This window comes from Sabethes cyaneus, chromosome 3 (genome assembly GCF_943734655.1).
Source record: "Sabethes cyaneus chromosome 3, idSabCyanKW18_F2, whole genome shotgun sequence".
In the NCBI taxonomy this organism is placed as follows: Eukaryota; Metazoa; Arthropoda; class Insecta; order Diptera; family Culicidae; genus Sabethes; species Sabethes cyaneus.
The window spans coordinates 1,304,542-1,319,300 of NC_071355.1; the positions used below are offsets into that span (position 1 = coordinate 1,304,542).

At 44.7% G+C, this 14,759-nt stretch overlaps 1 protein-coding gene across 2 annotated transcripts; it reads right to left on the reverse strand.

Moving 5' to 3' along the window:
• Positions 1-262: 262 nt before the first annotated feature.
• Positions 263-13,878, reverse strand: LOC128741830 (actin-interacting protein 1). Of its 2 annotated transcripts, XR_008412232.1 has the most exons (5): positions 13,597-13,878; positions 10,955-12,489; positions 1,239-1,389; positions 982-1,160; positions 263-905 (listed from the first exon to the last, which is right to left on the reverse strand). XR_008412232.1 is itself a non-coding variant. In XM_053837914.1 (4 exons), the coding sequence occupies exons 1-4, from the start codon at positions 13,610-13,612 to the stop codon at positions 1,048-1,050; spliced, it is 1,815 nt and encodes a 604-aa protein (XP_053693889.1). In that variant the 5' UTR covers positions 13,613-13,878; the 3' UTR covers positions 263-1,047. The 2 variants fall into 2 exon arrangements, 1 of the variants encoding a protein (XP_053693889.1); XM_053837914.1 differs by having other exon boundaries at positions 263-1,160.
• Between the last annotated feature and the right edge of the window lie 881 nt (positions 13,879-14,759).

Consider the following 14,759-nt stretch of genomic DNA (forward strand, 5'->3'; position numbering starts at 1 on the left):
ACTCAAGATAGGGAACGCAGAAAAAAAGCTACACTATTTTGGACCACGAAAGCTATAGGTAATTTGGTATGCAGTTAAAGGTATTTTTTTGGGTAGAAAATTAGTCCTCCTATGCGACATGTTACTTAATGTTGTTTTACGCCTAGGTTCTTTGATTCGAAATGAACGGAATAAAGATGAAAAATATTTATCCGAAGGGCGACCGGTCATCATACGATCCGAACAATCCACACTAAATAAACAATTGATTGGTTTTGTTTTGTTTTTCATCAATTATTTTTATAAATATGTTTCGATTGCTTCTACACAATGTGTTTTCTTTCCAGGATTACAGCGGGTGTGTTAACACACCCGCTGTTCAGCCTTCGTAGTTTTACTTGTATAAAGTTATCCAAAATCTCTTAAGTCTGAATAGGATCAAACCTGGCTAAATATTTCTACGGTTAGTACGTTTCGCCAAAGTGCTGGGCAAGTTTCATAAATAATACGAACAACAGGAAACTTAAAAAACAGTTCAGTTGACAACAGCACTGCGTAAGAAGAGTGAGATCACACAAAAAACAACGAAAAATCAGTTTTGGTTTGTTTGCTTCAATAAGGTTACAATGGTTGCGAAGGATACTGTTAAAAATTGTAACTTAAAACTGGGTGGAAGACTGATTACCCTAATTGAACGTACAAAAAACGAAAACAACTTTACAGTTAAAAACGAACAAATTTACTGCTTTCATTCTTGTCCCACTGCCGTATTCAATCAACTGACTTCTAGAATTTTAAGCCTGTGTTTTATCCTGTCTATTTTTCTCTACCGAGTTTCGTTCAACAACATCAGCAGCAGCAAAATTATTGTTTTATTCCTTGCGGCGGCTATTAAATGCACTGCATCCTCTAAATACACAGCTAAACTATTTTCATCAGTAATAATAGGAAAACAAACGAGAGTAGAGGGGGGAGAAGGGGAAAATATAGTGCAAAACTTACGGTGTTTGACAAGACAATATTCCTGCATGATATTATTAAGCTTTCCGCATTTTAGGGCAGTCCGTCCTAGGCAGTCGGTTCGATGTGCCATACCTTGGTGTTGCAGTCCTGACCGGTCGAAATCAGCGTCTCGTTGTCGAGCCAAACCAGACCGGTAATCTGCGACTGCGGGTGGGCATCTGTTTCGAAAGTAAAATGGAAAAGTTACAACAACAAATGTCCCGTTTGAAACACCTTGTACGCGTTTGGGTACTTACTTTTGATTATGGTATGTTTGGCTGGACTGTTCACGTACCAAATGATGATGGTCGTGTCGAGCGAACCGCTGGCCACCAGTTGCGAGTTTGGCGAAAAGGACACACAATTGACGCGTGCATTATGGAAGCCCCATTCTTTGTTGTGCGCAGGCTGAAAATTAGAAAAATAATTTTCTGCATTACTGTCTTGGAATTTTGAATTTGATTGTTTATTATAATTAAGCTGACAATTTTGTCTTAATGAATAGTGCATACTAAATAATAATGAATATTGAATGATATTCAGTCTTTTCACTCGGTTAGCAAATTAGGATGCAGACATTTCAAATTCGAACACGAATTCGACAGAAGTAAATAGGCGAACTATCTCAGTAATGTAGACATGTAATGCACATGGAAGGTAAGCTTAGGATCCAGTAGAATACCAAGATCCGTCCGCTCGGTTGAGAATAGTACAGTCGATTTGATAATCATTGTGCAATACTGACAACGAGTTTGTTCAGCTAACATCACTTGACGCACACATTTAGCAACATTTGCAAATGAAGGCAGTTTCCATCTATAATTCAGCGAGATTACAACATTATTGAAGGGAATAACACACAAAGGTGGTCCCAAACTGCTCCCTTGCGGAACGCCAGACGTATTAACGAATGGTAAAGAGAACGCTTTGGTCGTGCTGGACATGCAGCGTTCTTCCAGTTAGATAGGAAGAAAAACACGATACTCGTCTGCCCGCTGCTCCCATTCGCAACAATTTACGGAGTAATACTTTATGGTCAATTTTGTCGAAAACCGCTTTCAGAACCGCATAGATGATATTAATTTGCGCTCTGCCTTCCATAGCCGTTGAACAAGTAGAAATGAAGTCTAACAAGTTCGTGATTACGGATCTACCTGCCTGATCAGAAGAAATATATGACTTCGTGGCTTGTAGGTTTTGACCGAACAGTTCGAACAGTTTCGAAGCAGCGGAAAGGCTGGAAATCTCACGGTAATTCCTGACGCGACGACGATCACTACTTTTATACATGGGAAACATGTCTGACAGCTTCCAGCTCGCAAGAAGTTCTCGTCGTTCGAATGACTGGTTGAAAAAGAAGGCTAATGGTTCAGCAAATGCGTTAGCACAACGACAAAAAATAACAGCAAGGATCCCATTTGGTCCAGTAACGTAAGTGCTTTTTTTAATAAGTGCAACAATCATGGAGAGTACAGTGGTCAAAGAGCGCGAATAGTGGGACTTTTTTCCTAGCGTCTTTTGCTTTCATTTTATCATTTATGGTCTTCCGCACTTTTGTTCGTATGAATACCCCCTTAATGTAAAACAGTCGAAAGTTCGTCATTGCTTACTATAGTGAAAATAAAAAAAATAACTTTTTTGTGTTACGATATTTAGACATAGTTTCTTCGGCAAAGTTGTAAATAATGTAAAAACAAGCAACTTTGCTGAAGAAATAAAATTTCTATCTTTCTATCTCAGCTTTTCTTAGTTGCATTTTACAAGAACACATTGTTCTAGGAAATTATCGAAGCAGTCAAAATTCACGTTTTTGCAGAAGACCGCAAAGCTCTGGGACTTTTACTTTCTAAGTTATCATATATTCAAACTTTAAATTTCCATAACTTCACGAACCCATGGGGTAAAATGGGGCAAGTGGATTTTTTTATGAAATCAGTGCTTCATCTTAAAGCTTAAGTCAAGAAGTACTATGAACTTGTATGGGTTTCGCTTGTCCTTAACCATCCAAATAAGAGTACGGCAAGCATACGTTTTATGTGTTTCGCGTTCGCTATCGGCCCGATTCTTTTATGTTATGATTCTTTTATGTTAGGACATTTGGTTTCTTCGGTAAAGTTATAGAAAATATAAAGGCAAACAACTTTGCACCAGAAATGACATTTCTATCTCTAACAAAAGCAGAGCTATAGAGCATTTTCCTTGGAAATTCCTTAAAAATTAGTTTTTCATATTTAGCTTTTGTTGGCTGCATTTTACAAGAATATATGGTTCTAGGAAATTATTGAAAGACTCAAAATACACGTTTTTGCAAAAGATTGCCAATCTCTAGGACCTTTCCTTACAAAGCTAACGCTTTTGGTCCGTGACGTTAAGGAAAAATAAAGCTTGAATATGAGATAACTTAGCAAGTAAAAGTCCAAGAGATTTGCCGTTTTCTGCAAAAACGTGTATTTTGAGTGCTTCGATAATTGCCTAGAACATTGTATTCTTGTAAAATGCAACTAAGAAACGCGTGAGTCGTGATCCGGATGTCTATGCCATGGTTGTGATGATATTTGGAGCAACCTGTTCTCCAAGTTGCACACACTTTGTAAAGAACCTCAATGCTCAACCCTTCGAAGAGCAGTTTCCAAGGACGATAGAGAAACCATCGTTCATGAACCATCGTTCAATGATACGGTAACCAGCGTAGAGTCAGAAGCTGAACAAGGAAAGTTAGAGAAGCGGGCAGAATACATTCACGGGCAGGCAGTCGCTCCAGTGCGGATCGTCTCAATTCCTCGTCTTAGTATACGCCTCGCACGTTGCTTAACGGAATCCTTTAAGCTGAAGTCAGCTCAGAAGTTCCTCTGGTCAGATTCGCAGGACTTGATACGCTAGCTGAGTGCTGATCACCGTAAATACAGCCAATTTTTCGGCTGCCGGATAACTGAAATACTGGAGAATACGGAAGCTGCAGAATGGAATTAGATTCCAACTAAAAATAGCGTAGACGATGATGCCACAAAATGAAAATGATTACCCAATCTGTCGTCTGAAGGTTGCTGGTTTCGAGGTTCCCAATTTCTATGGGAATCTAAAGACAAATGGCCCATTAAACAATCTGACCTCGGTTCTACCTCGATCTGAAAGCATTTACTAGATTCTTTTTGTATGTCGGCATCGATTATTTCAGGCCCATACAGGTAATGGTAGGCCACAGAATAATGAGACGATGAGTAACGATGGGGCGAACTGATAACGTGTATGACCGTCAGAGCAGTACACATCGAAATCGTCCACTCACTGTCGGCTGAATCCTGTAGACTCGCTATTCGCCACTAGAAATAATCAGCGACCGTGGCACACATTTTTAGGTGCTCGTGAATCACGAGTGTCACTGGAAAATATGCACCAAAACAGGGCAATCGAGAGCTTCGTAAGCAACCATATCAGATGGTCTATCAACTGTCTCGCGGCACCACACCTTGGAGGATACTGGGAAAGACTCATCCAGTCAATAAAAAAGACCCTGAACATGTTAAACCCTACTGAACACCGACCGACGAAATGGGTTGCTGAGTATCTCCCAACCCTTACCGGTACTGTTGGTTGGGAGATACTCGGCAACCCATTTAGTTCCCAAGTAGTTCCAACCGGGAAAACCATTAGCGAAAGGAGACATTGTCATCGTGATCGACCAAAATCCGCCCAGAAATTCGTAGCCAAAAAGACGAATCATTGAAGTTACCGCATTAAAGTAACAGCTACCGGAATACTCGAGAGACCAGCGGTTAAACTAGCCGTCTTAAATGTTACTGCTCACGGCACATGTTAACATATTGGTACTTGCAAGGAAAATTGAACCATCCAAATCCACTTTCCCAGTATTCAGTCTAACATTTTTCGCAACAAACGCTCCGCTGCTTTAATCGAAAAAAAATCTAGGATAGTCAATCAGCTTTTATAAATTATATTGCAAATTGCAAGGAAAATTGTCCAATTGATAAGTGCGATATCGCTCATAAAAGTGCTATTTTACATTCAATCGTTTCGGTATCTTCGGGGCACGTTCGCTATATAATTTATAAAAGCTGATTGACTATTCCAAAGATTTTTTTTATTAAAGCAGAGGAGCGTTTGGTGCGAAAAATGTTAGACTGAATACTGGGAAAGTTTCGAACTGCGGCTAAAAATACTGGGTTAGTTTGTGGCAGTGGGACTCCAACCCACAATTTCTCGATTAGTACTCGAGGTCGAAACTTTCCTAGTATTCAGTCTAGCATTTTTCGCACCAAACGCTCCTCTGCTTAAATCAAAATAGAGTTTACGTTTGACCGCGAAAGAGTCAGTAACAGTAAAACGGTATCCTAAAGATTCCAAATTAGCAAATATTTAACCCTCGTCTGCACCCATATATTGCTACAATCAACGGTCGAAAATTCGAAAAAGTCTTTGGTTGCTTTCGCAACAACGTTCTCCGTTAGCATTATTACGTGGTAGCTGCAGTCAAAAGATGCCAGACAGATATCGTCAAGTTTGGTCCTTAAACCTCTTACATTCTGATAATAAATCCAGATCGGTGTCATCGGTGGCGGAAAAGCCACACTGAGAGAGTTCCTAGCGTCTAAATTAACGCACACGGTATCACTATTTATTGTTGCATCACTCCCAGTGGACTATCATGCGTTGGCGCCAAGCTAACTGCTTGGAATGCAATACCTCCTGGTCAAATCGAGGGATTAAGTGCGGAGTCTATCATCGACGTGACTGGTCCTGGTCTGATAGGAGACTGGCGGGTAGATAATGGCTACACTCACAGTGACCACCAGGCGGTCCGCTATGGTGTCGGTCAGATAACGAGGCGGCAGGCGGCGAGTAGGGCCAACACTCCAACCACCCGTGGATGGAAGACATCATACTTCGATCCCGAAGTATTTGTGGAAGCGATCCGGAGAGAGTGCGGTGATCGCGGTATGCCCGATCCGAACGCTGATCATTTGGTTGAGGTACTGTCGCGAGCATGTGACGCTACCATGCCTAGGAAAGGTCGTCCTAGGTATGGCAGGTCACCGGCTTACTGGTGGACAGATGAAATTGCGGAACTCCGCGGAGCGTGCTTTCGTGCGAGGAGAATTATGCAAAGAGCTCGTTCGGATGAAAGCAGGGCTGAACGTCGAGTAGCACTTGTTGCTGCACGCGCAGCGCTTAAGAGCGGGATAAAAGCTAGTAAACGAGACTGCTTTGAAAGGTTATGTGCTAGTGCCAATGCGAACCCGTGGGGTGATGCCTACAGAGTCGTAATGGCAAAGACCAAGGGTGTGATGGCGCCCGCTGAGCAATCGCCAGAGATGCTGGAGCGGATCATCGAGGGCCTCTTTCCGCGCCACGAGCCAAGGCCCTGGCCCCAGGCCGCTGAGTCGTCCCACGGCCGACGTTCCAGTATCTCAGACCATAGCGTAGGATGGTCGGCCTCCCAGCCGAACATCCAAAGTAACGTGGGCGACGGCGGTTTGGAGGTCGGGGAGGAAGTGACGGTTACGAACGAGGAACTCATTGATATCGCTAAATCCCTAAAGGTGAGCAAGGCACCGGGGCCAGACGGTATCCCGAATATGGCCATTAAAGCGGCTATTTTAGAGGCTCCCGAATTATTCGGGGCAGTAATGAATAGATGCCTGGAAGCTGGCCACTTCCCGGACAGATGGAAGCGACAGAACCTGGTCCTATTGCCGAAGCCGGGAAAACCTCCGGGTGTCCCCTCGTCATATAGGCCAATCTGTCTACTCGATACTGCCGACAAGGTGCTGGAGAGGGTTATCCTTAACAGACTCGTACAGTACACGGAGGGTACAAACGGTCTGTCAAGGAACCAATTCGGCTTCCGAAAAGGCAAATCTATGGTGGATGCCATCTTGTCTGTCACTAAGACAGCCGAGGTGGCAATCCAGCCCAAGAGGACAGGTATTCGTTATTGCGCAGTTGTCACGCTCGACGTGAGAAATGCGTTTAATAGCGCTAGCTGGGACTCCATAGCCAGCTCGCTTCGGAACGTCCAAGTGCCGGTGTCGCTGTACAGAATTCTGGAAAATTATTTCCAGAATCGTGTGCAATGCTACAACACGGAGGAGGGTCAGAAATGCGTTCCAATCACCTCAGGGGTTCCGCAAGGTTCCATACTGGGCCCGGTGTTGTGGAACGTCATGTATGACGAGGTGTTGAAGCTAAAGTTTCCGGTAGGGGTGGCGATTGTCGGCTTTGCGGACGATATCACCTTGGAAGTCTACGGTGAATCTATCAGAGAGGTTGAGTTGACGGCTGCCCACTCTATAAGCATTGTTGAAGATTGGATGCGATCCAGGAAACTGGACCTAGCGCATCATAAAACGGAGGTTATCGTGGTTAACAACCGCAAGTCGGTGCAGCAAGCAAATATCAGTGTCGGGGACTGCACTATTTCGTCAACGCGGTTCTTAAAACTCCTTGGAGTCATGGTCGACGACAAGCTCAAGTTCGGGAGCAACGTCGACTATACCTGCAAGAAGGCTTCCACAGCTATTTCGGCATTGTCTCGTATGATGTCTAATAGCTCTGCGGTATATGGCAGCAAGCGAAGGCTTTTAGCTAACGTGGTCCAGTCCATACTCAGGTATGGCGGGCCGGTGTGGTCATCGGCGTTAGGTACCAAAAGCTATCTAGCCAAGCTGGAAAGCACCTATCGTCTCATGTGCTTAAGAGTGGCGAGTGCGTACCGCACAGTTTCACATGACGCAATCTGCGTCTTAGCGGGTATGATGCCTATTGGTATCATCATGAGCGAGGACGTAGAGTGCTTCAACCAACGTGGAACTAGAGGCATACGGAGTACCACAAGATCGGCCTCGATGATCACATGGCAGCGGGCATGGTCTGATTCCACAAAAGGCCGGTGGACACATAGACTTATCCCGGAACTATCCGGATGGGTCAACAGGCGTCATGGCGAAGTCAACTTCCACCTGACACAGATTCTGTCAGGGCATGGTTGTTTTAGACAGTATCTGCACAAATTTGGGCATGCGGAGTCCCCCGAGTGTCCCGAATGCGCGGACGTTGAGGAAACTGCAGAACATGCTTTCTTCATATGCCCTCGTTTCGAGGGCGTGAGAAGCAACATGATGGCAGTTAGCGGACAGGACACTACTCCGGATAACTTAGTCCAAAGGATGTGTTCTAGCTCGGACGTCTGGGGTGCGGTCAATGCGGCTGCTACCCAGATCGTACTTGAGCTACAAAACCGCTGGAAAGCCGATCAACGGCGAATAAACAGCCTAACTACCATAGTCCAGTAGTTATCTAAGAGCGTGCGTTAAGCACAATAGCCCCTCCCTGAAGTAATACCGATAAGGTGGTTCCAGGGGGGATTGAGGCTGGAGACTCGAGTAGGGTTTTAGTGGGTCTGGATCTTCACGATCTTCACGGGATACCAAACCCCACTCCCTGAGCTGTCTTCTCAGGTGTCTGATAGCAGATTTCCCTACTCGTTAAAAAAAAAAAAAAAAGAAAAAAAAAGGGATTAAGTGCATTCGACTGTAGAGCGGCCCCGAGACCGATCAAGCTACGTGGTTTCTTCGATCGCTGGTAACCAAGGTGAAGCTAACAGCGATTCTAGTTAACAGCCAACGCATTTGGCAGCTTTCAAAGATTCCGAAGCCGCTAGTACACCTTTCTCGTCAAGACAAGTACAGTACAAATATTATTCTTGTCCCCGCTTATGCTCTGCTGATGAGTACTGCGCTTTTAGGCTAACGACCACTGGACCATTGGAAGATGATTCGCCTACGGGTTCTATTTCTCCATCAACGGCCAAAAAGTAGTATGGAAACCCTCAACCCGTCTGCCACAGTCGAGCATCGCTGTCCCGTCGATTACATCATCGCTGTCGCTGCCATCAGAGACGTTCCGTTCCTGTGATCGGTACCGGCGATGAGGGGTCTCGGGCAAATACCGACTTTAAAGTCCATTCTCGCTTCCTGATGTTTTCGCTATCCGACATCCTCGTCATCGAGTGTCCGTTCCCAGCGCTCTCTCAAACTGCCATCCATCGTGCCATTCAGCTTCAGAGCTGAATCGCGGAGTTGTCTTAACTAGCAACGTAGATAATAACATCCACCTGGACGATGTATTGCCGCCAATTAGGACCCCACCGTTTATACGTTTCCCGTTTTTAACTCATCGTCAAACCGGTTACCGAACAGTACGCATGAAGTCTAGCACAACATCCACACCAGAATATCGGTGGAATAAACGCAAGCGTCCACGACTATCTGCTAGTGCGTGTCGACAGGCTATAATTGTTTTAGCTGAGACCTGGCTCGACGAGCGAACCTCCTCCACACAAATCTTCGGATCGAACACCGATGTCTTCCGCTGTGACCGGAGGGCGCACAACAGTCGCAAATCAATGAACGGCGGCGCCAACTCGTCTTGGAACTCAATGATTAGTTACCTGTTGAGCTAGGTTGGCTCATAGTTTGGCACTCAAGGCTCATACGGCATCGGTCTCCGTAAGTTCCTCGCCAGCCTCCGCCTCTGACGATTTGCTCAATTTTCCCGAGATTAATCTATTTCTCGACTCGAGTTCTTCAACTCTTCCGCCGATCACCACCGAAATATTCGACCGTTATAGTACTAGTACAGTAACTGTGCAGCAAATTTACAAAATCTCCGATGAAAAGGCTGCAGAATGTATGTTGGCGGCTGCTCCACTCGTTAGGGATGTTCTCCATCATATCCACCCTATTAGTTCCGATTCATTAATATGCACCATGCAAAATGACCGATATACAACTGTCCATCTATTACAATCTCAACCGTGCGATTTTAACGCGATTCAAAGTTTATTAGACACAAACAATCCACTGGAATGAAACCCCGGACCCCTCCACCTGCCGAGAAGGACGAAACGCATACAGCCGCACCTGCCTTGGATATACGCTATGCTACGTCGCCTTAAATCCGAAAAACAGGCTACTTTCAGGAGGTACTCAAGGTATAAAACTCAATCACAGCGAAACCTCTATCTGACTCTCAACAAGCGTTCCAAAAAGTTTGCCCAATACTGCTTCCGTAAATACTTAAACAACGTTGAGCGTAAACTGAAGCGTAATCCTAATTCGTTCTGGAAACGGAAAGACGATGGTCTTCCATCAGCCACGTTTCTTGGAAACGACACTGCGATCAAATTGGGTATGGTTTGTCAACTGTTCTCGTGAAAATTGTCCAGCTTCTTTGTCGACGGAAGGCTATCCGAAACAGAAGTATTCACTGTGCTAGTGCTAGCGTTCCAACGTTCCAAATTTAGGCGATTTTCTCACTAGCCTGACTATTGACGATTCTATGACCGTAGTATTCGTGCCAATTTCCTCATTCGTCCAACAATACATCCCCGACGGGCAACACGGATTTATGCCCAAGCGCTCAACGTCTACCAAACAACTAACACTCCCTACCTACGTAACGGATTGCTTTAACGACCGTTCTCAGACAAACGTGGATCTCTCCACCGGTTAAGACAAGCTGAATCATCAAATCGCTATCGTTAAACTGGACAAACTCGGCCTTGGAGGGCCACTGCTCCAGTGGTTTAAATCGTATCTGTCAAACCATCTCTCATTAATGTATCTATTGATGGATTCATCTCACCGGCTTTCATCGCTTTTCCGGAGTCCCACAAGGTAGCCATCTCGGACCGTTTCATTTTGCTTATTTATTTCCTCGAATTCTAGCTATTAGCTCTTAAGCAGTCAGCAAGAAAGAGAGATCTGTTGACTTTTAATTAAAAAACAAAACCACTGATAAAACTACTTTAGTAAAATTCAGTATACAAACTAGAAATAAATGGTTAAAATTTATAAAGTTCTTGATTCAGAAAAATTTTAAAACGATAAAAAATAAACGCTCAAATATAAATATATAGATTGGCAAGCAAAACAGAACTCACTGCATTCCTTACCTTATACTCCGGCACACTGTACAGGATAACCTTCCGGTTGGCATCGCACGCAACCAGCAGCTTATTGTCGGGCGAATACTTGCAGTCGGTCACCGGACCTAGATGATCCAAGTCCAGCTTCGGAACCAACTGCGTTCCACCGGTTAGACTGTAAATATGCACTTTGCTGTCATCGCCTCCGACAGCAACATCCAACGTTTCCGGATTGATACTAACGCTGCTGGATTCGAAAGTAATAGGAATAGTGGAAACCTTCCGGTTGTCCTGCAGTACGGTAACATCCTTCACGCAACCGACCACTATAATGTTGCCTTCCTTCAGGATGTCCATGCCACGTGGCTGACAGCTCAATTTCGCTTCCACTGAACTATATCGGTTGCCTTCGATCGTAATTTGCTTAATCGAATCATCGATTCCGGCTGTATAGACGTAGTCGCCTGCGGCGCAGATGGCATTGATCTGATTGCCGTGACCAGCACCGGCAACGCGATCATTCGAACCCGAACCTGAGTTCCAGTTGGTAACCGCACCATCGTGGCTGCCGGTGTAAATCGTGCTACGATCTTCACTCAAGCTCAGTACAGTGATGGGTTTGTTGTGGCCTTTGACCACACGTAACGGTTTGGTGGGATTGTTAACGTCGAGGTAGTTAATAAAGCCGGACAACGAAACCGACAGGACATGATTTCCCTGCCACAGGCAGGATACCTGCTGGTCATCGATCGTTGTTCCCATAGGGAATTCGGTGACAAGAGTACGTGTTTCCACGTCCCATAGTTTACACGTTTTATCGCCAGAGCACGTGAGCAGTTGAGTTCCATCCGGTTTCCAGGCAACTCCGTAGACACCACCTCCGTGCGCGGGTGATCCAATTTCACCTTTCAACTCTGACGTTGTTCCGTCGTACAGGAAAACTTTGCCATCGAAACCAGCCGAGGCAAACAGATGACCGCTCGGGGAATAGCGAACCGCCTGTACGAATCTGGTATGGTCTTGTTTGGTCATCTTGAACTTGAATGGTGGTCCTTCAAACACACCAATCGTGTTATCTTCACTACCCGTCACAATCCGGAACGGTCTTGCCGGCCGGAAATCACACGAATTGATCGGTTTCGACTGACCGGAGATCTCGCCCACAGAAGTTCCCGTCTCAGCCATAAAAACATGTCCAAAGCGTTCCCGACCTTCACCGACAATCACAATCCGCTGACTGTCCGGCGACCAGCTGATGTCCTTGATCGGACCACCGATCGGTTGAAACTCGTTCTTCAGCAGGTGCTCCTTGTTGACCGTGTCCCAGATGCGGATCTTTCCCGACTGATCGCCGGAGGCTATGTAAAACCCACTGGGCGAGTACTTGGCCACATTGACCGCACACGAGTGTTCCGTATAGATGTCGGCGATTTCCGGATTGTCGATGTTCCGAATGATAACCGAGTGCCCGTTGGTGTAAAGAAAGTTCTTCCCCTTCGGGTCGCCTCCCAGTACAATCGGCTGACCGCGCTGCGTTCGTGGGAGCGTCGCGTAGATGAATTCTGATTCAAGAGATGGAGAAATGTAAAACGAATATTAATTTTCATGCGTGCAACTTATTTTTTTATTTTATAAGGAATTTTTATCAACTTGGACTGTCCCCGATTTGGGGTGTGATTCCAACAATAGAAAAAGCCCCCATCTATCATTTGCAATAATTTAAAAAGTGAAATCAAACTTTCCGCATGCTGTTGTCATTCCCGCTTCCGTCGAGTTGAGCTGAGCTGAGCTCGTCTAGTTTTATCAGATAAGCCTCGTTAAGCATCGGCCAGCCTGCAATTGAAGCGCAGCTCTGCGATTCCCCCTTACGTCCCTCTCGTTTTTCCCCAACCCAGGTCCAAACAGAAATGCTGTAACACCATGTTCCAAATTTATCGCTGGCCACCGCGACTTGTTGTTTTTTCTTTTCCTTTTCGCTCTATATTAAATGCAGTAGATAGCTATAGGTATATGTCGCTTCGGCCGAACGAAAATTTGCCCAACAATGTTCGATTAGCCGGCTCGGGAGAAATGCTGCGGCAGATCCAAGAAAGGCCGGTGGTTCGAGTGGAGTTTTATTTATAAATCTCACTCATGGACGGTAGGCATTGCTCGCTCGATGCTTCCGCCTACTATGCAGCTGATGTTGTTGTTACTATTCCGAAACTATTGCCATCACGGTAGGGAGCAACCACACACAGTGCGTTGTTTTGCAGCGTTTGCTCCGATTTCGTTACGATAGTTGGTCGGAAAAAGGTAAAACAAAGCGGAAAGAATAGAACAAGTGCATGCAGTCTGCCTGCTTTTGAGAGGGGTATGAGAGGAATTTTCAATCAACGCATTCTGCGATGGCGGAATAGGTATCTATCATCAGCCATTTGGGCGACTTTTCTTTCTTTCGGTCGCTTTCGCCGTGCCTCCGTGCCGTGCGTAACTTTCTACTGCGGGAATTTCTATGCTTCGATCCAAATTCAGTTGCAACAGAGCCTATCAGACAAAGTAAAGTGTGACTCATTGCACAGTAATTACCGTGCCGGTAGCATTAGGGTGTTGGTTCCCCTTCTCACTTGAACAATGTCAATGTTTCGTTTCACTGAATATGACCAAATTTGGCAATCATGAATACTTACTATTCGAGTAGGACATCGCTCCTAAGGTATCCCGTAACTGGACAGCAACGAAAGCGTAACACTGCCTTATTAATCAAGCAAAGTATCCGAAAAGACAAAAATTCACCGTTAAGTCACCAACTCTCGAACCAAGAACAACCGCTAATCGCTGATATCAGATCAGATCCGGCCACGGTAAGAAAACTGCACAATCTGTCACCAGCGTCTCACTATTTCGCGAATCTACACAAGAAAATCACACGCAGAATAACGCTTGCCTTTGCTTCTGATCGACCCGGTGGTTACTTGCAGACAGAAAAAAACACGACGACGTTTCCTTTTTAGGCATATAAATTACCACTTGCGTAAGGCAGATAACGAGAGCACTCTGTCCTGTTCTGCCGACCGCAGCACCGTACGAAACATGAATGAATCATGCCACACAGTCCGGAGTTGATGAGAATACCGGTACCGTGAGTATACGCTCGAGAGTGAGATTAGTGAGAAGCACGAGAAGCATGACCAAACAAAAATTCGACTGTCGTCCAACACCGAAGAAAATACATACGTGCGATCAATGTGGAAATCACTTAGATTTTCGCCTGGTGCTACTGCTAATCATTAATATCTGATATTCACATCAACTTCTCGTGAAAGCCGCGTTCATATTACATAAAATGATGTATCATAAGAAATATCCGTTGATTCAACGAGTTAAACATACACCTGCATTTCAAATACATAGATTGCCTATTGGTGAAACACATTGATGTAGAAACCAATATAGAAATCGTCACTTTTCCGGTGGACTGCATATTGGCCAAAGTTTCTAAAGCGAAAAACCTAACTGTTGTACCACCAAATTGAAAGTCACCGCACTGGTTAAATGAACAGCTTTATTCCGATGAATGAGTGCTTGAAATCTATTAAGTTTAACATAGTTTAGTTGTTAGGTTTAATCTATAGTATTAAGTGTACATACAAATCGGTGGCTCTTTCGTTTTTCCTTCCAATTTGGTAGTTAACAGCGTAGGTTAACTTTCATTCTGTAGCATTAATATAGTTCATAATTTAGTATTAAGTATTCAACATTTAGCTTTATAATTTATATTATTAGTTTACCTCACTGGTCGGGGTCCGATGACCTCACTGTTACCGTTAACATCGAGTACTGCGAGTTTAGA